This window comes from Piliocolobus tephrosceles, chromosome 1, assembly GCF_002776525.5.
Source record: "Piliocolobus tephrosceles isolate RC106 chromosome 1, ASM277652v3, whole genome shotgun sequence".
NCBI classification, from domain to species: domain Eukaryota; kingdom Metazoa; phylum Chordata; class Mammalia; order Primates; family Cercopithecidae; genus Piliocolobus; species Piliocolobus tephrosceles.
The window spans coordinates 84,578,847-84,606,447 of record NC_045434.1 but is presented as its reverse complement, the minus strand read 5'-3'; the positions used below and the strand labels follow the sequence as shown (position 1 = coordinate 84,606,447).

Genomic DNA, 27,601 nt, shown 5'->3' with positions numbered 1-27,601 from the left:
AGCACAGCTGGTCCTGATTAGAGTAGGGCCCAGCTCCCCTCCTAAAGTGAGCAAGTCAGGCAGGGGAGGAAACGTGATCCCAGTCCCTCATCCCACATTCCAGCCCAGCAGCCGCAGGCAGCATGGCTCCTGACTCCTCCTGGCCCCAGAAGGCTAGGGGAGCTCCTGGGAAGTACAGCTGGGATGTGGCTTCCAGCAGAAGACGTATTTGGAGAGAGGTCTCCTCCCACGGCCTGGCTTCCCAGGGATGCTGGCTTTTGGCTCAGGCCTCCTCAGAAGGCATGAGGCCTGTTCTCCCAGGGCCAAGCACTGGTTGATCCCAGCACAGTAGGCTCCGAGCTCTGGGGCATGCAAGAAGATAGCCCCGCAGGCCACCTCCCATCCCCTAGCACCACAGGGCCTGCCCAGCAAAATGGAAGGGCAGAAGCCCCCAGGACCCTGGGGCAGCCCAGCCCTGACTTGAGCAGCCCCAGCTTTCCTCTCCCAATCCCTCTTCCATGCAGCTGGCTGGAGGCTGGGCTGCCCTGGCTCAGCATCGGGAGAGCAGTGGGTGGCACACTCGGTCACTTGTGCAGGAGGTCGTGCTGGAGTGACCAGGACTTCCCAGAACACGTTGAGGGGCCCAGACCCTGATTCCCAGCCTCTTTGGAAGAGGCTCCTGCTGGTATGGGATCTACCCCTGGGAGGTTTATGGGACCCTGCACCCCCTTGAGCACAGACCCCTGGGGCAGGGAGACAGCCCTTGCAGGGGGATCACCCACATCAGGCTGTGCCTCTGTCTCTAGCACAGCGTTTGCCATGGGTTGGGGTGAGCTGTGCCTGCCAGAGATGCCACAGAGGCCTTTGACCCCCGTGAGGCCTGGCACAGCCCTGAGGTGGAGGCCCTCAGCGCCCAGACCCATGCTCTAGAGCAGAGGTCCCTGGAGCACCCATGATTGGCCAAGGCCCTGGCTGAGGAGCCTGTGGTCAACCTCTGGGGCCTGTGTGTCCCTGAGTTGCCCCCAGCTGGGGCAGCAACCCAGGAGCCCGTCCCAGGCTAGGTTTCTGTGGCCTGAGGTTGGCTGGGCAGCTTGAAGGCTCCAGGCTGCCCCGAACACAGCCAGCAGACACCCAGCCTCAGCTGCGGGGTCCATGTGGCTCTCAGCATTCACAGTGGGAGAGGTGGAGGACAGAGCCCTGGGAGCCTCCGGAGCCCTGCTCAGACCCTCGGTCCTGCCACTCCACCGGATCTCACGAACACTCATGCACAAGGGCCTTGGCAGCAGCAGCTCCCTCTGCTGGGCTGCTGAGATCCCCACTGTACAGATGGGGAAATGGAGGCCTGTGGAGAGAGAGACATGCCAAAGAGCACATGGTGACCCAGGCGGGACAGGCCTCTGGGCCATGAAGGCTTCCTCTGTCCTGACAGAGGGAGGAGATTGGACACGGTGTGTTGGGGGGGGTTCCAAATGCGAACACTGCCCCTCCTCAAAGTACCCGCTGTGATCCCCGCATCACATTTGGCCCCGAGAGGACAGTCCCTGACGGCCCAGACACTGAAGATTACAAAGCATGGAGATCTGGGGCACTGGAGCCTGGATGCAGGGTAGGCACCACAGGACCTCCGAGGCCTCTGAAGGGAGCCTGCTGGGGCCAGGGCCCGTCCTGGACTACTCACAAATGAGATCCCAGAGCCCCTGCAGGGGAGTTCTGTGCTTCACCTGAGGAAGCAGCCTGACCTCCTGGTACCTCCATATTTACTTTCTGAGATACTCTGTGCATCACGATGCTCCATGCACATGCTGTGTGTGTGTGTTTCCCCATGTGTCTGTGTGTGCATCCCATGTGCCTGAGACGGTCTCTCAGCGTCTGCCTGCTGTTGTGTGTCTGTGTCTATGTGTTTCTGGATTTCAAACTTACTTTTGGCAATTAATCAAATGAAATCAGTATTTTGAATTATGCATTTTTATGTATGTCAAGCAGAATACTTCTAAAGGCAGTAAGGATAACAAGACTGTTTTGATACACACAAAAATGCAAAATCTGGGACTCTGAATGGCCATGTGGTCTCAGCTACAACATATTGTGTTTTGTCCAATAAATTCAATGGCTTTTTAAAAATCTTGACTTGCAACAGCAAAGCACATTTTAATTAAACTCACCCAGAATTCAAGAGAAGGAAAACATTTGCTGCAAAGCTCAATCATAGCTGCTTGTGTTTGTAATTATAAGTAATGCAAGTCAGCAAGATGCATCCCAAACTTTCAGGAACCTTAAAACATCCCTAATACATGAAGACATTTAGTTCAAACGTAGGGTTAGGGTCCTGGTCATGGTTGGGGTTGGGTGGGCAGGGTCAAGGTTAGGGTTAGCATTAGGATCAGAATTATGGTCAGGACTAGAGTCAGTGTCATAGTTAGGGTCAGGATTAGAGTTAGGATCAAGGTCATAAGGTCAGGGTTAGGGTTGGGGCCATGGTTAGGCTTACAGTCAGGGTCAGCATTAGGGTATCAGTTTCACAGGGTCAGGTTCTGGGTTAGGGTTAGAGCCTGGGTTAGAATTAGGGTCAAGCTCATGGTCACTGTTAGTGTTAGGATCAGGTTTAGGGCTAGACTTAGGGTCAGGGTCAGGGTCTTGGTCACAGTGTCACAGTGAGAGTCAGCGATACAGTGAGGGTTAGGGTCAGGGTTCATGTCAGGATCACTGGTGGGGCAGTATTAAAGTCAGTGTTAGGGTCAGGGTTAGTGTCAGAGTTATTGGCAGGGTCAGTATTAGGTAGAGGATCAGGGTTAGTGTTAGGGTCATAGGATGAGTGTTATGGAGCTCCTAGACACTGGGGCAGGTTACAAAGAGCACTGGGTTGAGGTGATCTGCATCTCCTGCAAATCCCATTGCAGCTGTGGGTATCTGGAACCCCACCCACCCAGCATGCCTTGGCAGGAGACCCTGCCTTGACCTCAGAGAAGCCCTCTGAGAACAGCTCTTTGTAGAAATCAGTGCCTGGATTAAGCCTGCTTCTCCCAGGAAGCATCACCTATCTAAGTTCATGCTGTGAGGCACAGAAACACAGATCTATCCATCCTTGGCTTCGGCCCCAGGCATCTCAGAGGCCAGAGCCGTGTTCCACGGCTGCCTGTCTACCCAGTTTCATTGTCTGCCTTCTCTTCCAAACAGTGAGCACTCCCTGATTTCTATTCAATGTTGCTAGAGATGTTCTATCTCAAGCATAAGAATACATGCCTCGGCCAGACATGGTGGCTCATGCCTGTAATCCCAACACTCTGGGAGGCTGAGGTGGGTGGATCACCTGAGGTCAGGAGATCAAGATCAGCCTGGCCAACACGGTGAAACCCAGTCTCTACTAAAAATACAAAAATTAGTCATGTGTGATGGCGGGTGTCTGTAATCCCAGCTACTTGGGAGGCTGAGGCAGGAGAATCACTTGAACCTGGGAGGTGGAGGTTGCAGTGAGCCGAGATAGTGTCATTGCACTGCAGCCTGGGCGACAGAGTGAGATTCTGTCTCAAAAACAAACAAACAAACAAACAAAACAAAACAGGCCTTGGATAAAGGGATTGGCCCGACAATTATGGTGGACCCTCATTATTCCATGATTCCGTATTTGTGGCTTTATTTTTCTCTTCCTCTGTTTGATTTTCTCAAACTTTAAAAATTGAGTTAAGGAAGCCTTCCTTGGGCAGGGATGGTTTTGCCCAGTGGGGCCACTCAGGGGTCGACCACTCGAGGTCCTGAGTGGAGTCAAGCTGTCTGTTTTGGCTTATAAGAGGGCACCTTGCTGCAGTGCTCCTAGAGTGGAAGAACTTTGTGGGGCCTGCTGGGCAGGTGGCCTGGGGCAGCCTGAGCTCCCTTAGTGGGTCTCCGCTTCCTGTCTGTTACAAGATCAGGCTTAAACCAAGTGCCTCTGCTTCTCATCAACTGGGTTCCCAGTCCACCTGGCTCTGTGCTCTGTGCAGGCATTGGTGGCTCAGGAAGTAGGTGAGCTGGGTTTTGAAAAAAATGAGAGCCACAGTGGGGTGCAACCCTGGCCAGAGCCTCCTGTGGCAGCCACAGAAAACACCACGAACTTCACAGGGATGCTCTGACCTACAAGGCACAGCAGACCCGCGTGGCGCCTCCACACAGCGCCTGTCCAGCCGTCCGTGGTGAGGCTGCTGAGGGCCTCCTGCCCGTAAGAGTGGAGCCAGGGGAAGCAGGGGCCCAGCCTGTGAGAGCTATGGCCACCAGGTGGCCAGCCTGGGCCTGCAGCCAGATAAGCCGCTCACATCATCATCTCTCCCAGCCCTTGGCTGCTCAAGGAGGCACCCAGACCTGGCCAGTGCCATGCCCAGAGCCCAACCCAAAGTCCCGGCGTGGGGTCTGAAGGGCAGCGGCCAGGAACTGACCAGCTCATGCCCACCTGGACAAGGAAGAGACAGCCTGGAGGGGCCGAGGCTCAGGGCTATGGCTGCAGGAGCCAGCACCTGAGGTCAGGCAGGTATGGGTGTGAAGCCCACTTCTCTGCCTGTGCTGGGGCCTGAAGATGGGCAGTGGTGTCAGAGTCTTCGCGATGAATTAGGGAGAGTGCCCAGACCCCCGATTAGGAGGAGCAGGAGGACAGAAGACAGGGCCTCAGACACATAGCACCCCCAGAAGGCCGCAGGAGGGCACAGGGCAGCTGGGGCCGGTGGGCCTGCAGAGTCTGGGATGCAGGAGGGGAGTCTGAGCAGGGGCCACTCCCTGGCTCCTTTGAGGAGGGCCAGGGGAAGGTGGGCTGCCCTGAAGTCGCTGGGGTGGTGAGCTGTGAGCTGATTCTCTGTCGACCACGTGGATCCCATATCCACCAGGGCTCCTTCTCCCTGAGGTTTGGGAAGCTCAGTCCTGGTCTGCTCAGGGCTGCCTGGTTCAGCACGGAAACCCCGCAAGCTGGGAAATCCCTCCTGCCATGGGAAGACGCCAGTGTTCAGGGAGGAATGTGCCAGACTGGAAGAAATGTGAAAAATCCAGAATGGTCCCCAAATGGGGGCTTGAAAGCAACAGAGTTCTTAGTGTCCAGTGGATACGGCCCCGCCCCCACTCACACTCACAAGCAAACCTGAGCGCACACATACACCACGCAGTGCACACACACACTCATACACCTGAGTGTACACACACCACGCAGTGCACACACACTCGAGCACACACGACTCACCTTCCCTAGGCAGGGTCCCTCCATCCCTCGGGGACGCCCCACCTGCCCCAAGCCACCTTTGGAGCGGCGGGGAGGACGACCGCTCTGGTGGCGCTCCCGGGCGGACTCCTGCAAAGCCCTAACTGCCGGGCGCTGGGCAGGCTGCCGAAGACTCACAGGCCCAGGACTCCGCGGCAGGGGCGAAGGACGGGGGTCCCTTGGTGTTTCCTCCCCCACCCTGACACTCCAAGGCAATGCAGCATCCCTTCCACTCCTCCGCCGCCCCGGCTCCCATCCTCCACTCGCGCCCTCGCTGGGCTCGGGCAGCCAGAGGGGCTCCTGCGCTACCTGGAGGAGCCCGCATCTCCCCTCCTCTGCCTTCTCCGCTGGACGCCCTGCTCCCGCCCCCGGACCCGGGCCAGACACTCTTTCCGCGCCGAACGCCCCGCCCAGATCCCAACGCGGGTGTCTACAGACCCGTCCCAGGCCGACCACTTCGTCTGGCTACGCCCTCCGTCCCCACCCCACGCCTTCTGCGCCCACCCACGGCCAGCTCACTTCGTTCCAGCCGCGCTACCACGCCCACACCTAGGACCCAACCATCGATTCCCACGCCCTCCGCCCGCCCCTACCCACCCAGGACCTCGCCCATCCTGCCACCCATACCATGGTCCCGCCCTCCTTCCCACCCACTCCCTCCCCTCCCACCCACACCTTCTGCGCCCACCCAGGGCCCGCCCCTGTGTCTTGCTCACCCTTAGGCCATGCCTATCTCCCCACGCATACCCCAGCTCACGCTCACCGTCACGGCCCACCCAGGTCGCGCCCTAATCCCCGTCCCCGCCCTGCAACACCCACAGCCCCTCCCTCGCCCACCGCGGCCTGCAAGCTCTGCCCTGGCTGGTCCCGGCGCCTGCACGTGCGGCGCACACTCCTCCCTAATGCACTTGGGAACTAGCCGGGAGGCGCCTCCCCAGCGCGTCTGGAACCTCGTCCACGCAGCGTAGCCCGCGGGGCTGTCGTCCCAACAGGCCCGGTCTCTACCGGTCTCCAGATGTAAGCTCTGGAGAGATCGCTTCCAAATCTAAGCCAAGCCCTTGGTTTTGGAAACGTCTCCTTTGAAATCACTTAAAGTCTATGCCTACAGGCTTTCTTCTGAAAATGCTGTCATTGGTTCACTGGGGCTGCGGTTGGCGGGGACGGCAGCTGAGCGTGTGCTTTCGATGAAGCCCGGCTCTGCCGTGCACACTCTGGGCCTTGGATCAGAACCTGGGGGCCTCAGGACCGCTCTTCTGCTGGGCTCGCCCTGCCTGTCCCGGCCCCGCCCTGCGGGGCCCCGCTCCTCCCTCCTGCACTCGGATTCCTTCCCACTCATGGTGCAAAATGGAAAGAAAGCCAAGGAGACCGGTATCGTGGGTGCCGGACAGTGAATCGCTCCGGCCACACCGAGGCCCCTACTTTCTCCGCCTCCCAGAGACCCTGTGGAGGTCAGGCACCCTGACTTTTCTGGGGACACGCCGGTGTCAGCGTCGCTCTGTGCCTGTTAACAGCGCCCACCTCTCCGCAGCTGCAAAGCTGCAGTGTCTTGCTCTGTCTAATGCATTTCAGTCAGAGGCACTGCGGCCTGCCAGGCTGGCCCTGCTCCACACCCTGGTTCCCTCCGACTAGCTGTGCCCTGCGCCCTCCTGAGACACACACCACACACACCCACCTCTGACCCTGGGCCCCTGCTCGGAGTCACAGTGGAGGCTCCCGGTCCTCCCCACCAGCGACCTTACCTCTCCCTGATACCACCGGGGACCACGACCTCTCCCTCCTCCGCAGGGAGGCCCGTGTGCCAGTTCCTTCCTCCCAGGACTCCGAGTCGCCTCGGTCCAGGGCGGCCTTGCCTCCTTCCCAGGGGTTGAGTGTAGCACGATCTCAGGGCTGCGCTCTGGAGCCTCCCAGAGTGGGGTGCAGGAGGGTGGCCTTGGCCCCGAGCCTCAGGCCATGCGGCATGCACAACCGACCCAACACCCCCAGCGCCAGAGGGCCAGGAAACCCCAAGTGTGTGGAGCAAGCCGCTAAAGGCCGGGCCCCTGGTCCTGCCGCCTCTCCTGCTGTCTCCTCCCTGGGACTGAGGTGCATTATCAAGCGTTCCATATTCGAGACCAGTGGGCAAACTGTGACGTCCCCTCTCGGCCTGACCGGTAGCAGTGCCCCCTGTACTGGACAGGACTCCTGGCTTCACTGCTGTAAATACTCCACCGATAGAGACCACTGAATTGAAACATACGGAGCAAATTCTAGCATCTACATGGCGGGGCTTGTATCCAGTTGACCTTTTTCACAGCAAGTCAACAGAGCAGAGGAAGGCCTCCTTTTCCTGGGGCTTGCAGTTGTTGTGGGCCGCTACACCTCCCTGGCCCATCCTGGCTTTCCGGGCTGGCTGCCACCCTGCAGCTGCCATGCCCAGGAACTTGTAGCAGCCAGAGGTGCCTATGACAGGTGCCACACCCTTCTCAGCAGCAGGGTCTCTCCACAGTGCACTGCGTGCCTTCCACCTCCCTCAAAGACACCAAGGGAGAAGGGGATGTCTCCCAGGCTAACCACCTCTGTGGGACGTTGAACACGAGTGACCTTCAGGAGGGGCATCAGCACATCTCCATCAGCCCCTGAGCTGAGGGAGGAAGCAGCAGTGGCAGGTGGTGACATGTGCTGTGAGTGGGACAAGAAATTGCAGAGAGGTGGCAACGCCCACTCACTGGGACCTGTATGCGGGGTTGGGGTGAGGTTCCCAGTGGGTGGGACACTGTGTCTTCAGAACTGTGCATGGGATGTGTGGACATCCCCTCGTTACTGATTCAGAGACAGACATTCACAGACAGCAGGTACCTTCCTGAGGCCTGGCACACAGTACATGGAAGGATGAAGCGTCCACCCCGACCAGGTAAGTGAGAGGGGAGGGCTGGCCCATGGCCTCCTGGATGGAGGAAACGCTGGGTGGTGGATCCCAAGATGCCTGAGACTCCTGGCCCTAGTGCACTGGCAGCTTCTCTCAACCCCTCAGTCAAACACTAAGGGCTGGAAAGGATTCTGCGGGTGTCATTAAGGCCCAATGAAATGGGTTGGCTGTGTCCCCACCCAAATCTCATCTTGAATTGTAATCTCTGTAATCCCCATGTCATTGGGAGGGACCCGGTGGGAAGTGATTGGATCATGGGGACCGTTTCTGCCATGCTCTTCTTGTGACAGTGAGTTCTTATGAGATCTGCTGGTTTTATAAGCATCTGGCAATTCCCCTGCTTGCACTCACTTACTTCTTCCTGCTGCCCTGTGAAGGTGCCTGCTTCTGCTTCACCTTCCGCCATGATTGTAAGTCACTTAAGGCCTCCACAGCCATGCGGAACTGTGAGTCAATTAAACCTTTTTTCTTTATAAATCACCTAGTCTCAGGTGTTTCTTAGACCGGGCGCAGTGGCTCTCGCCTGTAATCCCAGCACTTTGGGAGGCCTGAGCCAAGTGTTGGAAGTGTGGGCCTGTTTTCTCCTTGAGGCTTGTAGTAAAATGCAAAAGGAAAGAAGCACTGAGGATGGAACTGCAGAAATAAAAAACAACAACCAGCACTTGATGATTTGAGAAATTCTCAGCCTGTCCAGATAGCAAAAGATGATAGAATGAGGAGCGCCATTGTTGGGAAAGTGTGATCTGCAGGGAAGTCTGGGCAGTAACTGGTCAGTGACTCGCTGTGGGACTCACGGTGCATTCTGCCCTCTCAGCAGAGGCCAGCAGTCAACATGGGGCTGGGCAGCAAAGCTCTGTGGAGGACCCACTTATCTAAAGGCATTGATCCCTGTGAATGCACAGGAGACTCACACGGATTTTGAGATTGTTAGATCAACAGAAACATTTCCAGCTTGGATGAAAGGTGCAGAGCCGGGGCAGTGTGAAAAAGGGCTGTTGGAATCCCAAAATCTTACAGGCAGGAAACAGGCTGATGGAGCTACTGGACCACAGACCAGGTTCTACCCTTAAAGAAAAAGGATGACCCCACAGGTGGAGCTTTGGCTTAAGAGGCCAAAACCTTGAATCCCAGAAAATTATTTTCAGGTCCTGAAACCTAATGAAATTTGTTCTGCTGGATTTCAATATTGCTTGGGAATGGTGACTCTGTTCTTTTTCTTTTTTAAATAATAGTTTTAGGCTGGGTCCGGTGGCTTACGCCTGTAGTCCCAGCACTTTGGGAGGCTGGGGTGGGAGGACTATATAAGGGCAGGAGATTGAGACTAACCTAGCCAACATGGTGAGACCCCGTCTCTACAAAAAACACGAAAATTAGCCGGGTGTGGTGGCACATGCCTGTGATCCCAGCTACTCAAGAGGCTGAGGTGGGAGGATCACTTGAGCCCAGGAGGTCAAGGCTGTGATGGCACCACTGCACTGCAGCCTAGGCAACAGAGTGAGACACTGTCTCCAAAATGGTAATAATAATTAAAAATAATAATATAAAGAGGCCAGGTGCAGTGGCTCACACCTGTAATCGTAGCACTTTGGGAGCCTGAGGCAGTCAGATCACCTGAGGTAAGGAGTTCAAGACCAGCCTGGCCAACATGGTGAAATTCCACCTCTATTAAAAATACAAAAATTAGCTGTGCATGGTGATGCATGCCTGTAATCCCAGCTATTTGGGAGGCTGAACCAGGAGAATTGCTTGAACCCGGGAGGCAGAGGTTGCAGTGAGCCGAGATCACACCACTGCACTCCAGCTTGGGTGACAGAGTGAGAATCCATCTTAGAAAATAAAAAGAGGAATAGTTTTAGGTTTACGGAATAGTTGAGTGGAAGATAGTTCCCATATACCCCAGCTTACACCCTCAGCCTCCCTTAATATAAAAATCCCCCACCACAGTGGTACATTTATTACAATCAATGAGCCTAGCTTGACACAGCATCACCCAAAGTTTACATGAAGGTTCACTCCTGATGTTGTACATTCTAGGGGTTTTGACAAATGTATGACAGCATGCATCCATCATTAGAGCATCAAACAGAGCAGTGTCACTGCCCTAAAACTCCTCTGCACTCTGCCTGTTTATCCCTCTCCCCCTCCAATGCCTGACAACCACTGGTCTTTTCACTGTCTCCATAGTTCAGCCTTTTCCAGTGTGTCCCCTAGTTCTCACATTGGCTTCTTTCACTTAGCAATATGCATTCACGTTTCTTCCATTTCCTTTCATGACCTGATGGCTCATTTATTTTGAGCACTGAATAATACCATTGTCTGGATGGGCCACAGTTGATTCATTCATCTACTGAAGCCCATCTTGGCTGCTTCCATGTTTGGACAATTATGAATAAAGCTGCTATAAACATTCATGTGCAGGTTTCTGTGTGAACATGTTTTTAATTTATGTGGGTAAATACCAGGGAGCATGATTGCTGGATCATATGGTAAACTGCCAAACTGTCTTCCAAAGTGGCTGCACCATTTTGCATTTCCACCAGCAATGGATGAGAGTTCCTGTTGCTCCACGTCCTCCCCAGCAACTGCTGGTGTTAGTGTTTTGGATTCTGGCCATTCTAGCAGGTGTGTAGTTGCACCTCCTTGTTTTAATTTGCAGTTTCCTAATGGCATGCAACGTGAAACATCTCTTCAGATGCTTATTTGCTTATATCTTTTTGGTGAGGTGTTTGCTATGGTCTTTGGTACCATTTTTACTTGGGTTTTTTTTTTTTTTTTTTTTTTTAAGTTTTAAGGGTTCAAAAAAGTTTTTTTTTTTTTTTTTTTTTTGCATTGTTATTAGAGATGGGGTTTGGCTTGGTTTCCCAGGCTGGTCTCAAACTTACGGTCTCAAAGGATCCTCCCCTGTCTCAGCCCCCTGAGTCGTTGGGAGTCATGCCTGGCTTCAAGAGTTCTTTTTCTATTTTGGATGAAGTCCTCTGTCAGACGTCTTTTGCAAATATTTCTCCCAGTCTGTGGTTTGTCATTTCATTCTCTTAACAGTGTCATTTGCAGAGCATTAAGTTTTACATTTTAATAAAGTCTAGCTTGTCAATTTATTGTTTCATGGATCATGGCTTTGGTATTATATCTAAAAAGCCATCACCAAGGGAATGTAAATTAGCCATCAATTAACCACTAGGGAAAACAGTTTAACAATAAATGAGTGAAAAAAAATTTATAAGCCATCATCGTACCCAAGATAACCTACATTTTCTCCTATGATATATTCCAGGACATTTCTGTTTGCATTTTACTTTTAGGTCTATGATCCCTTTTAGTAATTTTTTTTTTTTTTTTTTTTTTTTTTGAGACGGAATCTCACTCTGTCACCCAGGCTGGAGTGCAGTGACGTGATCTTGGCTCACTGCAACCTCCACCTCCCAGGTTCAAGCAATTCTCCTGCCTCAGCCTCCCGAGTAGCTGGGATCACAGGTGCTTGCCAGCAAAGTCTGTATTTTTAGTACAGACAGAATTTCACCATGTTGGCCAGGCTGGTCTCGAACTCCTGACCTCAACTGATCCACCCGCCTTGGCTTCCCAAAATGCTGGGATTACAGGCATGAGCCACAGTGCCCAGCTCCTTTTCATTAATTTCTCTTTAGGGTGTAGGGTCTGTGTTTGATTTCTTTTGCACATGTGGATGTCTAGTTGTCCCAGCACCATTGTTGAAAAGACTGTCTTTTCTGCTTTGTGCATCTTAGAAAATGAGTTGACTATATTTATATGGGTCTATTTCTGGGTCCTCTAATCTGTTCTATTATTTGTCTCTCCTTTTACCAGTAACACACTGGTTTGGTAACTGCAGCTTTCTAAGTCTTCTAGTCAGGTAGTGTCAGTCCTCCAACTCTGCTCCTCTCCTTCAGTACTGAATTTATTATTCTGGGTTTTTGCCTCTCCACATATACTTTAGAATCATTTGTTAATATCCACAAAATAACTTGCAGGGATTTTGATTGCAATTGCATTGAATCTATAGATCAAGCTGGAAAGAACATGTTGAAAATACTGTCTTCTTATCCATAAACGTGGAATTTTTCTCTATTTGGTTCTTTTTTCATCAGGGTTTTGTAGTTTTTCTCATATATATAGAAATAGTACACACTTTTTTAGACTTATACGTTAAGTATTTTATTGTTTGGGGGTGCTAATGTAGAAGTATTTTGTTTTTAACTTCAAATCCACTCATCCATTGTTGGTATACAGGAAAGTGATTAACTTTTGTATATTTTGAAATCTTGAATACTTGTTCATTATTCTAGGGGGTTTTCTTGATCCCTTTTTACACTTTCTACCTGAAAAATGTCATTTGTGAACAAAGAGAGTTTGTTTCTTCTTTCAGTATCATTAAACTTTAACTTCCTTTTCTTGCCTTGTTCCATCTGTTAGAGCTTAAAGTGCTGAAAGGAGGTGGTGAGAGCGGACGTACGGGCCTTGGTCGTGATTTTAGTGGGAAAGTTTCTACATTCTTACTACAGTATATCATGTTAGTTTTGAGGTCCAGTGGACAAGGAACGGCCAAGTGACACAAAAGGCCTTAACTGATATTGCAAGGACTTGCTGACAGTGAGAGGTTAGAAACACAGAAGACCCCACCCACACTGTGAGCTCCTGAGAACAGTGAGGGGTCAGGGACAGGGGAGACCCCACCCACACTGTGAGGTCCTGATGAGAGCGAGGGGTCAGAGACAGGGGAGACTCCATGTACACTGTGAGGTCCTGAGGACAGGGCACAGCCTCCTCCAGGCTTGATGGGGGTGCACATGGTGGCTGCAGGCATGGTGAGCTCTTGCTGCTGGCTCCCAGCACTGAGAGGAGGGAGGGGCCATGGTGTCCGCATGCCTCGAGCTGGGCTTGGGGACCAACACTGGCCTCCTTGGGGTGCCCAGGCTGGGAGCACTCACTCACCTGTGGCCTTAGTGTAAGGACCCCAGAGGGCAAGGTCTCCTTCTGCAGGCTGCTAAGTATAAACCAAGTAAGAAAAAGAGAGCAGAAAACAATTTCCCAAATCAAAAAAGAACATCAGGGTGCTGGGCGCAGTGGCTCACGCCTGTAATCCCAACACTCTGGGAGGCCAAGGTGGGTGGATCACCTGAGGTCGAGAGGTTGAGACCAGCCTGACCAACATGGAGAAACCCCATCTCTACTAAAAATACAAAATTAGCCAGGTGTGGTGGCGCATGCCTGTAATCCCAGCTACTCAGGAGACTGAGGCAGGAGAATCACTTGAACCTGGGAGGTGGAGGTTGTGGTGAGCCGAGATCGAGCCATTGCATTCCAGCCTGGACAACAAGAGGGAAACTCCGTCTCAAAAAAACAAAAACAAACAAAAAAGATCAGAGCTCCCTGGGCTGTGGCTTTCTAGAGAGGCTGCTTCCCAGTTTTCCTGCCAGGTACCTGCACTGGCTCTGGCAGCTGGCACTGCAGCCCCTAGTCCAGCTGGAGCCTCAGAGCAAGACCTCCTGTGGAACTGGGGTCTTGGCAGACATCCTCAGTGAGTGACATCGAGACCAGGCCATCCTGGATTAGGGTGGGCCCTGGACCCGTGGCAGGTGACCCTCTAAGAGAAAGGGGAGGGGGACTTGAGGTGCACACATCGGGAACTGGCCATAGAGGATGGGCAGAGACTGGAGTGTGCAGCCATGCACCCAAGGCGCCTGAGCCACCAGGAGCTGAAGGAGGCCGTGCCGGGTGCAGGGTCCTCCCCAGAACCTTTAGAGGGAGCACACCTGGGATACCTCAATGTGGGGCTTCTGGCTGCAGAGCTGCGAGGGCCCCTCTGTGTGAGGCTCACTGAGCAGCCTGGGAAGGCAGCACCACTGGGCATGGGGTGCACCAGCATGGAGGCCCCACAGGCTGGGCCGTGGCACCATCCTGGGCCTCGCCTCCCATGTGCCTGCACTCTTCCTTGCAGCCCTGCATGAGGCATCTGGAAGCAGCATGGCGAAGGGGCACCACCCGTAATGTGACGTGCAGTCCCGCCAGAGGCCATACTCACCTCCCCCAGGGCCTCTGAGGGAGTGGCCGCTGACCCCGACACAAGGCACCAGGTAGAAACATTGGCACCCACCTTCAAAAACCACTCTAAAGCCAGCATTTCCCTTTATTTCTGGATGGAAATGGGGCCATAAAAGCAGAAATCAATATTTTTGTTTGAAAAGTGTAGTCATGCTAATTTCACTTTTGGCTAAAACCGAGACGATAAAAGAACAGTTGGGTGTTTATAGGATGCCCTCAAAGTGAACTGGCTCAGTGAGCTGGGTTCTAACTTCACTCACAAATTCATAGTACAGCTAAGAAGGCCAGTCTGTCCATGAAAGGGAGCCAAGACAAGACGAGGGCGGCGCACTGGCCTCTTCCAGGTTTGTGCCAAGTGTCCTTGGGGTCCCGCCATGGTCCACACTTCTGCGGCATCTGCAGAACATGTCGCCGGGTCCTGTCTGGCAACAGGGAGAGCCGAGTCGGGGGGCAGGCATAGCGGACACCTGGGGAGGCCCCTAGTGTGGAGGTGGCCCCATAGTAGCAGCCCCATCCAGAGGAAGACCACACTGGAGGGCCACAGGTCTCTGCAGCCCTGGCACCGACTCCCAGCTCTCCATCTCAGGGGGATGTGCAGGCAGAGACAGGAATGCAGGGACACTCTGCGCCTAGGTCAGCCTCTTCATCCGCCTGTTGTGCTTGTCGATGGTCAAGGTTGCCCTGTCCACAGCTGCTGCGACGCCATCCAGGGCTTCGTCTTGTCTCTCTAGCTCACTCTCGGCCTCCAGGGCCAGCCCCTTCATCCTCCTCAGGATCTGGGGAGAAGCACAAAATCACAGCAGAGGCTGCCATCTCTGCAAACCCTAGCAGAGACAACATCTCCCCGTCTCACACATCCAAGAGCCTTTGCGTGACTACCTGGGAGCCAGCGGGAGGGAGCCAGCAGCCCAGCATCAGGGTCAGGTCATGGCTCTGCCTCTGCCAGTACAGGCCTGGTGAGATGAGGTGCCTGCCCCACCTCCTGCCTGGTGCAGCGGCCACACTCTGGCCTGCCATCTCCAGGCTGCGGAGTGCTCTGTTTGGCTGACCCTGTGGGAGCGTTGCATGTGGGTGTGGAATTCCTGCCCACAGCAGGGCAGCTGGGGACCTGGGTAGGCAGCTCAGATTTGAGTCCCAGCTCTCGCCTGGCCACTATGCTCATGACCTGTCTGCACGTGGGTTCCTAACTGCAGACGGACTGGGAAAGCAGGATTAAAAAGAAACACAAACCCTTTCTCTTGTCTCTTAAGTGTGAGATGTTTCATGCACACTGCAAATGACAGAACGAAACTCTCCACACGGTGGAGGGCAGCCAGCACCGTGGGGGTGTGGGAGACAGTCCCCAGCCCAGCAGGTGCAGAAGCTGGAGGCACGCAGGGCCAGGCAGGTGTCGATGGGGAAGGCTGGATGGGTGGGCCGCCCCAGGAACGACAGCACAAAGATGTGTCCCCTGGGTGCAGCGGGGATGATAACCTGAGGGCTGAGCTGGTGCTGTGTCTGTGGCTTAACCGGCTGTGTTCTATGAGGAATCTAGGAAGGAGAACCACACTGTGAAGCACTGCTCTACACACTCAGCCTAGCTCTAGAAGCCTCATACCACCACCTGACAACGGAGAAGAATACACTGGAAAGGAAACTCGAGTGACCCACCACTTGCAATAAATGTCCATGTCCTCTTTCAGGGAAAGTTCTGGATCACTGCTTAAGACAGGAGAAGGAACCCTCAGTGTTCTGTGTCCCCACCAGTTGGACGGCAGTGACCGCCCAGGGTCCAGGGGGTGGTGATCTCCAGAGGCTCCTCTGGTTGCCTCTAGGAACAGCACACCTGAGCCCTCGGGGAGCGGCCTCCCCATGCTCCTCCGCCCAGTGACATGGCGGGAGGCTCAGCGTCCTGCAGGGTTGGGCAGGGGATTCAGTGCTCCCCCAGCAGCAGGGCGGCCAGCGGTGGAACACATGCAGCTCGGGATTCAGGGTCACAAGCAATGCCCCCGCCCATGGTCCGGCCTTCATCTGACCCATGAGAAACAGTATGGAGGCGGCCAGGACAGAGAGCCAGTCAGTCAGATCCAGCTCCCTCCACTGAATAGTGTGGCTCACATGAGATCACAAATGTGAACAAGCTGTGAAAACCGGAAAGGGCCCAGCCAGGGTCGCTGCTGCGCTGCAGAAGGAGCCCTTTCCCGGCCGGGTACCCAAACCCTCTCTGCAGACAGCACAGGGAGTTGGGGGCTGAGGTCACTCACGGGCACACAGCAGAGGTGAAATGAGCCACATGTCCCTTTCCAAACGCAGCCTTCCTGCTGAGATCTTTGTCATAAGACAGATGAATAAATGCCTGACTAGAGCCCCAGTTCCAGACAGCAGGGCTTCTGCACCCTCGGGAGCTGGCAGAAACTCCATCTGTTGAGTCATGACTTAGATCGCTGGATGGGGCTCTGGAAAGTATATGGTGGGGTCAGTGGCTCCAGGAGGACGGGCAGATGACCTCACACAGGAGGTCTTTTCCACCGCCTGGCCCATGATCTCACGTGGCCCACGCCCAAACTGTGCCATGAGAGGGAAGAAAGCCTCAGCCCACCCCTCGCTGGCTCTGCTAACCCGCTCCCTTCTCACCTGCCACTGCTCTCAGTGTGATCCTGAGGGCATTGCTGGAACCAGCAGGCACGGTCCTTGGAAAGGATGGCTGGGCTACACACTCACACCGTCCCTGTGCCTATATCCTGTGAGGAGGCCTCCCGGAAGCCAGGGATATGGATCCGCTCGGGCTCTGGTCTCAGTCCCTATGTCCCTCGTCAACCATGCTAAAATGTGACTTAAGTGTATTTAGAATTTAAATGTCTTTCAGGGCCATAGGGCTCCTGTAAGCTGACAGCTGGGGAGATGGCCCAAGCCCCTGCCAGGACCCACAGCTCTAAGGCATCCCACCAGCCCCTGCGTCAGCCCTGCCCTCTCCACAACCACGGCGTGGAGTGCTATCAGGAGACACCACTATTTGTCTTTTCTGTTAATAACTGCACGTAGAAAACCAGGAAACAAGAGAGAAGTTAAGGAAGAAAACAAAATCTGCCCATAATCCAGACCACTGTTAGGCTGGCACCATCAGTGACAAGAGCACACTCCCATCTGGCTTTTTCCCCCATTGCTATGTCCATACACTCTTGCGAATAACTCAAATTTGAGATTAAAGTACACACACACCTTTGTCTTCTGTTTTTACCATCCCATAGCTATTCTGAATGAAAGCTGAGTTATTGGATATGCAATGTAAGCTGACATTGTTCTAAAAACGTGGTACATATTACCTCTGTTTCACAGACAGGGTGACCTGCCCAATGAGGATACACTCATTGCACATAGAGATGCTGTGTGGCATGACCCAGGTCACGTCTCAGGTCACTGCCAGAAGTCCCATAGCCTTTATAGGTGGTGGCAGGGCCCTGGGACATCCAAGGGAGGCTGGGCCAGGACCTGCTGTGGCTCTCAGACTGGAGTGTCTTCGGCAGGATGACACTAAGGGTAGCGGAATAAGCCATATTACTCTGTCTAACCCTGACCCAGATGTTCAAAGGTAAAAATGATAGGGAAAACAAATAAAATCCTGTACTGAACCCAACAGACACAGAGTACCATTTGACATACATCAATGCCAATAATTATTAAACATACATCATATTCTTCTTTTAAACACAGTCCTAGCAAGCCGCCATGAAGGTTATACTACCCACAGCAAGGCCCAGCAGAGACCCGCAACAACTCAGGGATCAAGAGCCACATGGAGACCAGGACCACAGGGAGGCGTGAAGCCCATCCACCTGGGGCCACCTCCACACAGACCCCGAGAGCCCCACACTCCCGTTCACTATCTTCCCCACATGACGCCTGTCCCCCCAGGTCATCTCCAACAGACCCAGGCAGGCCAGCACTCCTGTCTGCCACCTTTTCTGCAAGGCTGAGGGGTGTATGCCCAAGATGCTGGCTGTGCTAGTGACCCTGGTGTGATGTCATCACTTTATGTTCCATGTATGGAAAATATCACTACATAACCCATGAGTATGTACAATTATTCTCAACCTAAAAATATTATCTATGACATCTCCCCAGAATATAAAGAAGAAAATAACCTTTTTTAAAAAAAGACACCAAATTCACGAAATAGCAAAATTTTCTATAGTTTAGGTTTTTGCCTAATAAGCACAGTAATAATATGTACATTTAATTTGTGACCAAGACCAGCCGATCTGTCTACAGAAGTGGAATACTTTATTGTGTACACAGACAAAATAAAGGCTGGCTCCTACTGTACTTTTTGATTTGAAAATGTCTCACCACGTTGAAGGCCTTAAAAGAGAACTCATTCCAAATAGCCTGTTGAGACCCTTGGCCTGCCTGCCAAAATTGCACTTGAAGTTAATTAATAATGCAAAAACACAAGAGTGATCTGTACAGCTGCTAGGTCTGCAGACAAAGAACATTCCTGAGCGAACCTTCAATCTGCCAGTGTCCTGGAGTGCGGGTCCGGATTCTTTTTCCTTTAAGAAGGGACTGAAGTAATTACGTGGCATCGTGTGCATTCCACATAACAGGGATGGAAAGAACGGAGAATGTGAAGTCTGGCCAAACCCTAGAAACAGTTGTTCCTCTGCGGCCTGGGGTGACAAGCCATCTAGCCATTGTGTAGGATGCTGTCAGCTCCGGGGCAGCCAGTGGCCTCACGGAGGAACCCTCATGGGCTCTGAGTCAGAGGCCAGGTGCAAATCAGACTTCCTTGAGTCCCTGCTACATAAGTAAAGAAACTCAGGAACCGGCCTTCCTTCCAGCCAGTTTGACCTCCATAGAAACCACCTGATTAAAAGTGCTTTGGGTTTTAGGGGAAACAAACTTTTATAAACTTCAAAGAAATAGAGCAGGGAGTGCTTGAAGGACAGTACAATCTAGGCAGGCCCTGGGGCACCTGAGAGGTGTTCCTAAGAGAAGCTGCGGCTTAGAACGTCAGTGGATGCCTGGCCAGACCTAGGCCCAGACTCTGTGGTCCTGAGCGGCTTGTGGGACCCACTGAGGGCGTCAGAGCCAGGAAGGGGAGCAGCCCTAGGTGACTTAGGCAGGCAGCAGGAGGCACAACCTCAACAAAGAAACACAACTGAGTGTGACCGACACTGCCAGCTTATGGCCATGGTCTCCTAGGATAGCACCAAAGCCACTTTCCTCCAACACATCTGTGAGGAGGATGCCCTGGGTGCTGCAGGCCTGGCCGGCTCCCTCGTGCCCTTAAGCAAAGGCTGTTCTGGAAGAAAAGCTTCTGCTTGCTGCCCTGCTAGGAAAGCCTCTGTCTCCATGAAGCTCCTGCAGACTCAGAGCAAAGCATCACCAACACTGTCTGGGTTGACAGTGACATAGGCCAGAAGCCCTGCACAACAAAGACAAGAGCGTTTAGCGTTCTCACCATTTCCATTTTGTTTACAAAGACAAAAAATAAATACGGAAAAATAGCCTAATGAAGTAGGGTGGGCCCACCTACCAAGCAGCTGTGTGTCCATGCGTGCACCATTAGGGCAAGGCTGAGTGCCGGGGGCCTGAAGACATCCCGGGCTTGTGCTTTCGCTGCCACCAGCAGCCCAGGAAGACGCTGCTCCAGAGGCACGCAGGGCCTTGAGCCTCCAAACTCTGCGGGACATCGGCTCTTGTGTCCCACGCGACATGTGGGCTCTGGCGAGCTCTGGCTCGCCTTGCAACGCCGGAGTGCGGCACATCACCGCACCAAGCCAAGCATCGAGAGCAGTCTGCTGTTAGCTGTGCTGCCCTGGCCGTGTCATTAAGCTGACTCACTGAGGAACTGTGAATTTTCTTGCACTGAGAAATTAGCAACCATTTAAGTACAGAGCTGGGATAAATCAAGCTGTCTACAACTCAAAATAGTTCTACCAGTTGGGGCCATTAATATGCTGCAGAGAATGTAAAGGGGGAAAATTGGCTCTCACCACAGCCAAGCTCTGGAGGCCGTAAAGAACACTCTCTGCTGCGATCTGTCACACTCGGCACTCGCAGACCACCCTGAGGCCCGCCCGAGTCTCCTCTGCTGCATTCCTGGAGGCCAAGGTGGTCTGTGCACTAGCAGGGGGGCAGGCGCAGGGCCCCCCTCCTCAGGACGCCCCCGCGGCGGAGGGCTGAGGCAATGAGCACGGAGGCCTTGCTGCTCAGAGGGGACTTTGAGTCAACCCGGCCAGCTGAGCTCACTGCAGGCGCGCACAGGAAACGCCGTGCAGAGCAAGGAGCCGGGCCTGGACTAAATTGTCCTGCCCAAGAGCGCTCCCTGCTCCTAGACCACAGATGGAGATTCCCATTAAGAGAGCCAAGTGCTTGAGGGACGATGAATCCTCACTAAAGTGTTCAGTGAATGTGAACTGAGTGCCACTGAAGGTGCATCTCACACGTGGAAGAACCTCAGTGGTACCCTCAAAATAGGAAACAAACTGAAAACGCACTACAATGTGGCTCTTCCAAGGGGTCGGCCACAGCCCCACAAAACCTATTTCCCAGCCTGAACCAACACGGCCAGAGCTGTGGCCAATGAATCTGCTCCCAACTTGCCAGGCACCTCATGCTCTGCCCTGTACACTGCGGCCCTGTCCCCCTTGCCTCTCATCTACACCTTGAGGCGGGACGCTGCTGTGCAGAGGTGACAGGAACAGGACCCAACACTCAGGGCTGTGACACACAGCTCAGAAGCAGCCACAGTGCTGACCCCTGCCATCCAGGGCCACTCTGCAGCCTCACTCTCCCAGTGGGTGATACCTGGCCCAGTGAACCTGCCTCTGGCATTGCTCTCTCATCCTTCAACACGTGGTGTCAACAGCTGCACAAACTCACTTCCCAGCCTGAACCAAGACTGTGTAATACCTGCTGACCACATTTAAAGGCTAGCAAATGTATCAAAATGAACAGAACAGCTAGGCAGAGGATCCATACAGAAACAGGCAGCCTGCACAGCACTATAAACCCATGGCCCAGGAGACCTGTGCAGAGCGCTCCACTCACAACCACAGGAGCCCATTCTCCTCTGTACCAGATGCCTCCATGGGCCACATGCTGGGAGGTGGGCCACGGACTGGGAGGCAGCCCTCAACAAGCCTAGAGAGACAGATCCACAGCAGGTGTCTCCTCCAACCATAGCAGAGGGAAGCCAGCAACACGGCAAACTGAAGTGTTCACAAATTAAACAACCAACAGGTGATGGAAGGGAAATCAGTAAATTCTTTGAGATGAATGAAAACAAAAGCATGATATACTAAAATAGTCATGTGATGCGTAATGATGTGGATGCATCCTGAGGAACCATGGCTCAGGGTCTCATCGTGGGACAATGCTAGAGCACACATACACACACCAAGGGGGCAGGGCCTGTGGTGCCCGGCTGCATAGTGGGGCACATCCCTGCAGGCTGCAGGCCAGCACGGCACACCACAGCACCAAGCAGCACAAGTAGCTGGAGCACCACAGTAACCACCTGCACATCTAAATGTGAAGAAGGTGCAGTAAACGTGCAGCATAAAGATACGAAATGGCACGCAGTATAGGGTGCTTCCCGTGAGCAGGGCTGGCAGGACTGGACGCAGCCCTGGGTGTGTGGTGAGTGACCGTGAAGGCTTAGGCTTGACTGAACACTCCTGTGCACTTTATCAACACTGTGCACTAAGGCTCCACTAAATTTATTTTAAAAAGTCTTTCTTCAGTAATAAGTGAGCCTTAGCTTCCTATAACTTTTGTATATTACAAACTATGATTTTTTTTAACTCTGACTCTTCTGTAATAAAACTTCATACACCAACACTATATAGCTGTGCCAGAATAATTTTTCTTTATATTGTTATCCTATATGCTGTTTTCTCTTTTAAACTTATTTTATTTTTTACTTTTAAAACCTTTTTTTGGCCAGCACAGTGGCTCATGCCCATAATCTCAGCACTTTGGGAGGCTGAGGATGGAAGGTTTCTTGAGCCCAGGAGTTCAAGACCAGCCTGGGCAACATAGGGAGACTCCATGTCTACAAAAAAATAAAAAAAAACAACTTAGGTGGACATGGTGGTACACACCTATAGTCCCAACTACTTGGGAGGCTGAGGTGGGAGAATCATCTGAGCCCGGGAGGCGGAGGTTGCAGTGAACAGAGATCATGCCACTGCACTCCAGCCTGGGAGACAGAGTGAGACCCTGTCTCAAAATAAAAAATACAAAAAACCTTACTACAAACCTACAGTAATCAAAACAGCGACACTAGACCACAGAATGGAATTAAGTGAGAAACCAGAGATAAACTCATATATCTATGGCTCACGGATTTTCAACAAGGGTGTCAAGACCATTCCATGGGGAAAGAATGGTTGGCTTACCAAATGGTATTGGGAAAACTCGATCTGGACACACAGAATAAATCTGGGTCCTCACCTCACTCTGCACACAAATATTAACTCAGAATGGGTTCACAACCTAAAGAGGAAACCAAAACCACAGAACTCCTAAGAAAACATGGGGGTAAAGCTTTATGTCCTGGGGGTCTTAGAGCATTTTCCTTAATAAGGGGGATCACTGTGTACCCCAAAGACTTGAGAGCAGGGCCTCAAACAGACGCTCACATGTGAACACTTACAGCAGCATTCTCCATAGCAGCCTAAAAGAGGAAAGAGCTCGCACATCCACCAACAGAGGGGTTTTCAGGGCATGGGCCCTGAAAACCACATGCCAAGTGAAATAAGCCAGGCACAAAAGGACAAGGGCTGCGTTACTCCCCTGCTGTAAGGAACCCAGAGTGGCAGGCTAGCAGACATGGAAGGCAGAGTGGTGGGTGGGGGGCTGGGGCAGAAACGTGGGTTTGTGTCTCAAGAGAAAGTTTCTGTGCAGGACGATGGTGGTGAATTTCATTAACCCCACTGAATTGTACACTTAAAAATGGTTAAAATGGCAAAATCTGTGTTTATATATTTCACCAATTTTTACAAAGTAAATAATGAGAAACTCCCCACTGCTATGACACATATTACCTTCCAGCCAGGGCCTCCATGACACCCAGCACTTGCCCCACACACCTGGCCTTCATTAACGCGACAACTGGGAGGACAGGAAAGGCTCAGGGTGGGGCGAGTCCTCCAAGACTGAAGTCCCACTCAGCACTCGGTCTCTGCTTGACCTGTTCAGCTGGTACAGCCTGGGAGTGGCCTTGGGAGGGCTTGTGAGGTGCTGGGCTCCAGCCCTCAGCACGGGTCCTGCATTCTATCCTGCCAGGCCCCTTGCACTGGCAGTTTCCCAGGTGGTTTCTGGGTACCGGTTGGTGTGAGGATCTGGGACCCCAAGGGCTGTGCCTGGTATGGCCTCCTGCCCCCATCGCTCTGAAGCCACGGGCCCTGCTCAGCCCAGGGTCCTGGGTCCTCCGCAGTCATGCCCAGTGCAATGGGAGTTTGGGGGACATAGGCACAGGAGTGGCTCACCCGCAAAAGCAGAGGGTGTGGGTGGGGGTGGACAGGGTGCACAGAGGTGGGTGAGCAGGTGTTCACCGTCATGAACCCGTTAGCCAAAGAGCATACAGGTCAAAAGGGAAGGCGTGGTGTTTCCCTGTGATGCCGCCTCCACCTAGCTGCCAGAGGTCTGAGTTACAGGGCACCCTCAAGCCACATGCATGCAGGGCCCCCACACCTGGTCCAGGGTGCCCATGGGACATGGCCTCCTGCTGTGTGGATGTCGGGCTGTAGGGCATGTTGTCCCCATTCCCAGCCTCCTCTTACGGATCAGCATTTAGAAAGTGCATGCAATGTGGTGTCAGCAGCATGATTAATAGGAACTCACAGTGAAGGCACAGATCCCCAAACACGCAGCTCAGCTCAGCTCTCCTAGCTGACTGGTATCAAGGCCATAAATAAAAACAGCATCACAAAACCTCACAGCCCCCCAAAATCGACCTCCTACCTACGTTGTGGTTAACACATGACATGAACAGCCTGGAAAAGCAGGAAGTCACGGGACGCTGAGAGCCTGAGTGGGGGAGGAGCCTGGCCTCCCCACCCCTCCTCACTCACAAGCAAGGCCCACTTCTGCCTGGCTAGTCTCGGAGGGTGGGTGCTGCATCCAGTGCCCCTGCAGAGCCCAGTCACCTTGGGGGTGGCCAGTCTCATCATCCCCTCTGCCCATAACCTGCTCTCCAACTCGCCTGCTTCACACACTCCCACTGGGGCCAGGCAGGAGAGCAACACTTGTGTCAGGTGCGCTCAGGACAGAGCACGGTGTCCATGCAGCTTCTCCTGCCCCCGGGGACTGCGGAGCCCCAAAGTCACATGGGGCTTTTGGCTCCCGACGTGGTCGATGAACTCAAAGAAGCCAGAGCGGTCATGCACTGATCAATACCCTTACTCCAAGTAGTAGGGAGACACTCTGTGAAGATCGTTATCTTACGTTCATTAGGTACGCAGGAAACCATTGATTTTTTTCCCCCGGCTAGGAGAGTACACAGAGTAATTGAGGGAAGTTTAGATTAGAGACATCAGGGACAGGGAAGTGAGGGAAGCCAGACCAGGAACGGGGGTCCTGAGGAAGATGCAATGCGTTCTCCAGTTCCTAAAAAAGAGAAACATAAAAGGAAAGAAAGGGATATTACCTTCTGAAGATAGTTTCACAGAAGGCAAGGAGCCCCAGAATGACTTCGGAATGTTCCAGCAAATCACCAGAACTGGTCCACATGGGACATGACGCTGTGGAGTGGGCAGAGGGTTTCTGCCAAAGATGCGAGGACAGAAACACCTGGGTTCCCATATGCCCAGATGCTGCCATCCCACACCCCCACGTGAGCCCTACCTGAGCCCCATGTGAGCCTGGCCACACCCTCAGACTCACCCCCATCCCAGCACCAGGCTTGGCTTCCTGGGAACCCTTTGACTTTGAACAGAATGAGTTGCATGGCTTTCCTGTTACCATGTGTGTTTGCATTTGCTGTTTATGGAGACGTCGCAGGCAGTGGCACGCTGGTTGCCCCATGCATTAGCAGGAGGCTGAGGTGTCACCCAAGCATCCCCTGGGACCTGTGCCCGTTGGGACCAGCCATGGCACATCCGTTCCTATCAGGAACCACGGCAGCAGTGCAGCAGGCTTCTTTCCCACCGTCAGGCGCCAGCGAGGCTCCCACCCATTCTCCTGCCAGACCCAGTGTCTGTCTACACTGAGTGTCCATTTGGTTCTTCCCTGGGGACAGAGGGACGTGGACACAGCAACCCCAAAGCAGGACAAGACAGATACATGAAATGGAATGTCCCAGGGAACTGCCCGACACCACCTCCAGTTATACTGTGTCCAGGCCCCATGTCCATGGTATGGGCTGCAGTGGATTCCACAGCCACAAAGAGGAGCAGACAACAGAAGCAAGTCGGGGGCTCTGCCAAATCCACCTCCTACAGCCCCCGGCTGTCCACCCTCCACAGCCACAGTGACACAGTGGCCAGGGCCCCACAGACAGCAGGGCTCGCTGTGCCACCCGTGCCTGTCCTGTGTGATCACAGCCACCCTCTCCTGAGCAACCCCATTTGCAACCCACACTACTGGGACACGTTTCAGCATGATGGCTTCAATAGCATCTGCAACAAAAACCACAGCTAAATGAATAGGGGTTTCGTGCATTTTTATTTTCCCCAGAAATGTAAATGTAACTCACTCTGGCTTTTGCTTGAGCTTCAACTGTGCACTAGGAATTCTCTAAATAGGAAACACATGTATTGCCTCAAAAAGTCTCCTGTGAAACTAGGCTCCTCCTGCAAGGAAGGGAGCCCACATCTGACCAACGTGCTGCCCTTGCCCCCCAGGCACGCCAGGCCTTCCTAGGCCCTCCCAACCCCATACCTCAGGTGACTGCTTCCTCCCGCTCTGCCACTGGTCTTGATGCCAGAGTCCTGAATGTGGAGACTGTTCCTCCCGGTGTTGAGCCACTGGGCTTGCTGGATCTCTAATGATGGCAGCACCCATGCAGCCCCAGAGGAGATGCAGCCTGGACGGCTGGTGGGCAGTGCCACTCACCCTCAGCTCTCTGCAGTCACCTGACCACCTCCCCATCGCTCCCAGGCTTTGAGGCAAAGAACACGCCACACATGGCAGGAGAGTCTGATGTGTGGACACTTGAGGGCCTCTCCAACTACATGACTACCATTGCAATTAACAGGTAAAATTCCTACTTTTTCATCTTAAAGCTTTGTTCCTACTTCAGTCTAAACACAACCGTGGGTTACGGCGAGCGTCTCGGCCGTGGACACCTTTGCGGGGTGTGGGAGTGGGGTGTGCTCAGATCCTGCCAGTCTCAGCCACGTGCCCTGAGGCACTCAGGAGGATGGCTAGGGAAGAATCAGGTAAGTCTGTCTTTATAGTATTGGGCTTTCTCAAAAACCCCAAGCAAATGAGACCCAGGCCAAGAATGTTCTGGAGGCAGTGAGTATATCTGAAGGTGACTAGGAACCTGCAGAGTGAGCTGGCTACACCTACCAGGCAGTGCTATGTGTGCCATTACCAGACATGACTAAGTGAGGCCGAGAGGAAAAAGTGACAAGCCGTGTCCACTTGAATTACCCTAGAGCAAAGATGAACACCTTTTTCCCCAAACAAGCTGGCCTCAAAGGAGTTTATGCCTACACAGACACATAAAGTAAGAATTGGTTTTTAAAAACAGGCTTAAGAGACAGAGCGTCTTTATCCACCTCCTTTTTTTTGTGGGAGCCACCCACAAAACACTCCCTACAAAAACAGGGCCAGGCCTAACAGAGCCCTAGACCCACTTGCCGACTCAGAGGCTCAGGGACGGGGAGCCCACGCCCTGCATGGACACAGAACTGCAAGATTCAAAGTGCAGAGTCTCAGCCCAACAGACAGCTTCGCTTTTTCAAGGAATCAACTGCAAGGGAAGATGAGATGGAAGCTGCACCTGGAGATGAGCTGTGTGTGCGCCACACACCCTGTGGGACATGCCCTTCAGTAAGGGCTCAGCAGGTTGGAGCACTGCCTGGATACTGGATGGTGCTGAGGAATGACTTCCTGTTTCCTAAGGCAATAGTGGCAGTATGGTTCTTTCTGAATGGCTCTTATTCTTTAATGATACATATGGAGATATTTACAAATGAAGTGATATGATGACTGGGTATAGCTTCAAAAATTGCTTGGAAAACCAGCATATTAACCAGCAACCTCGGGACAAGACAGGAGTATTTACACTGAACATTAAAATTCCAGCCTCCCAGGCACAAAGTGCTGAGCCTCCTTAAGGACCAGTGCTCAGCATAGGAGGGCTGAGTGAGCCATGCACCCGACTGTGCATGCACTCATACAGTGCACACACATAACACGTAACACACAGCAGGCAGGTACCTGCATGCACGCACAGTATACAGAGTACACATGCACGCACATGCACAGCACACACAGAGTACACATGCATGTATAGG

At 53.2% G+C, this 27,601-nt stretch overlaps 1 protein-coding gene across 2 annotated transcripts in view; it reads right to left on the bottom strand.

The window, feature by feature from the left end:
* Positions 1 to 14,212: 14,212 nt before the first annotated feature.
* The window catches only part of SNAP47 (synaptosome associated protein 47), a 45,250-nt gene continuing 31,861 nt past the window's right edge, over positions 14,213 to 27,601 (bottom strand). Inside the window, exon 5 of one of the 2 annotated variants that reach the window (XM_023203612.2) lies at positions 14,213 to 14,923. In XM_023203612.2, coding sequence (XP_023059380.1) covers positions 14,777 to 14,923 — 147 coding nt within the window. In that variant the 3' untranslated portion in view covers positions 14,213 to 14,776. Of the gene's footprint in view, positions 14,924 to 22,287; positions 24,744 to 27,601 lie in introns of those variants that run through there. The other variant, XM_023203613.2, reaches the window with a different exon arrangement.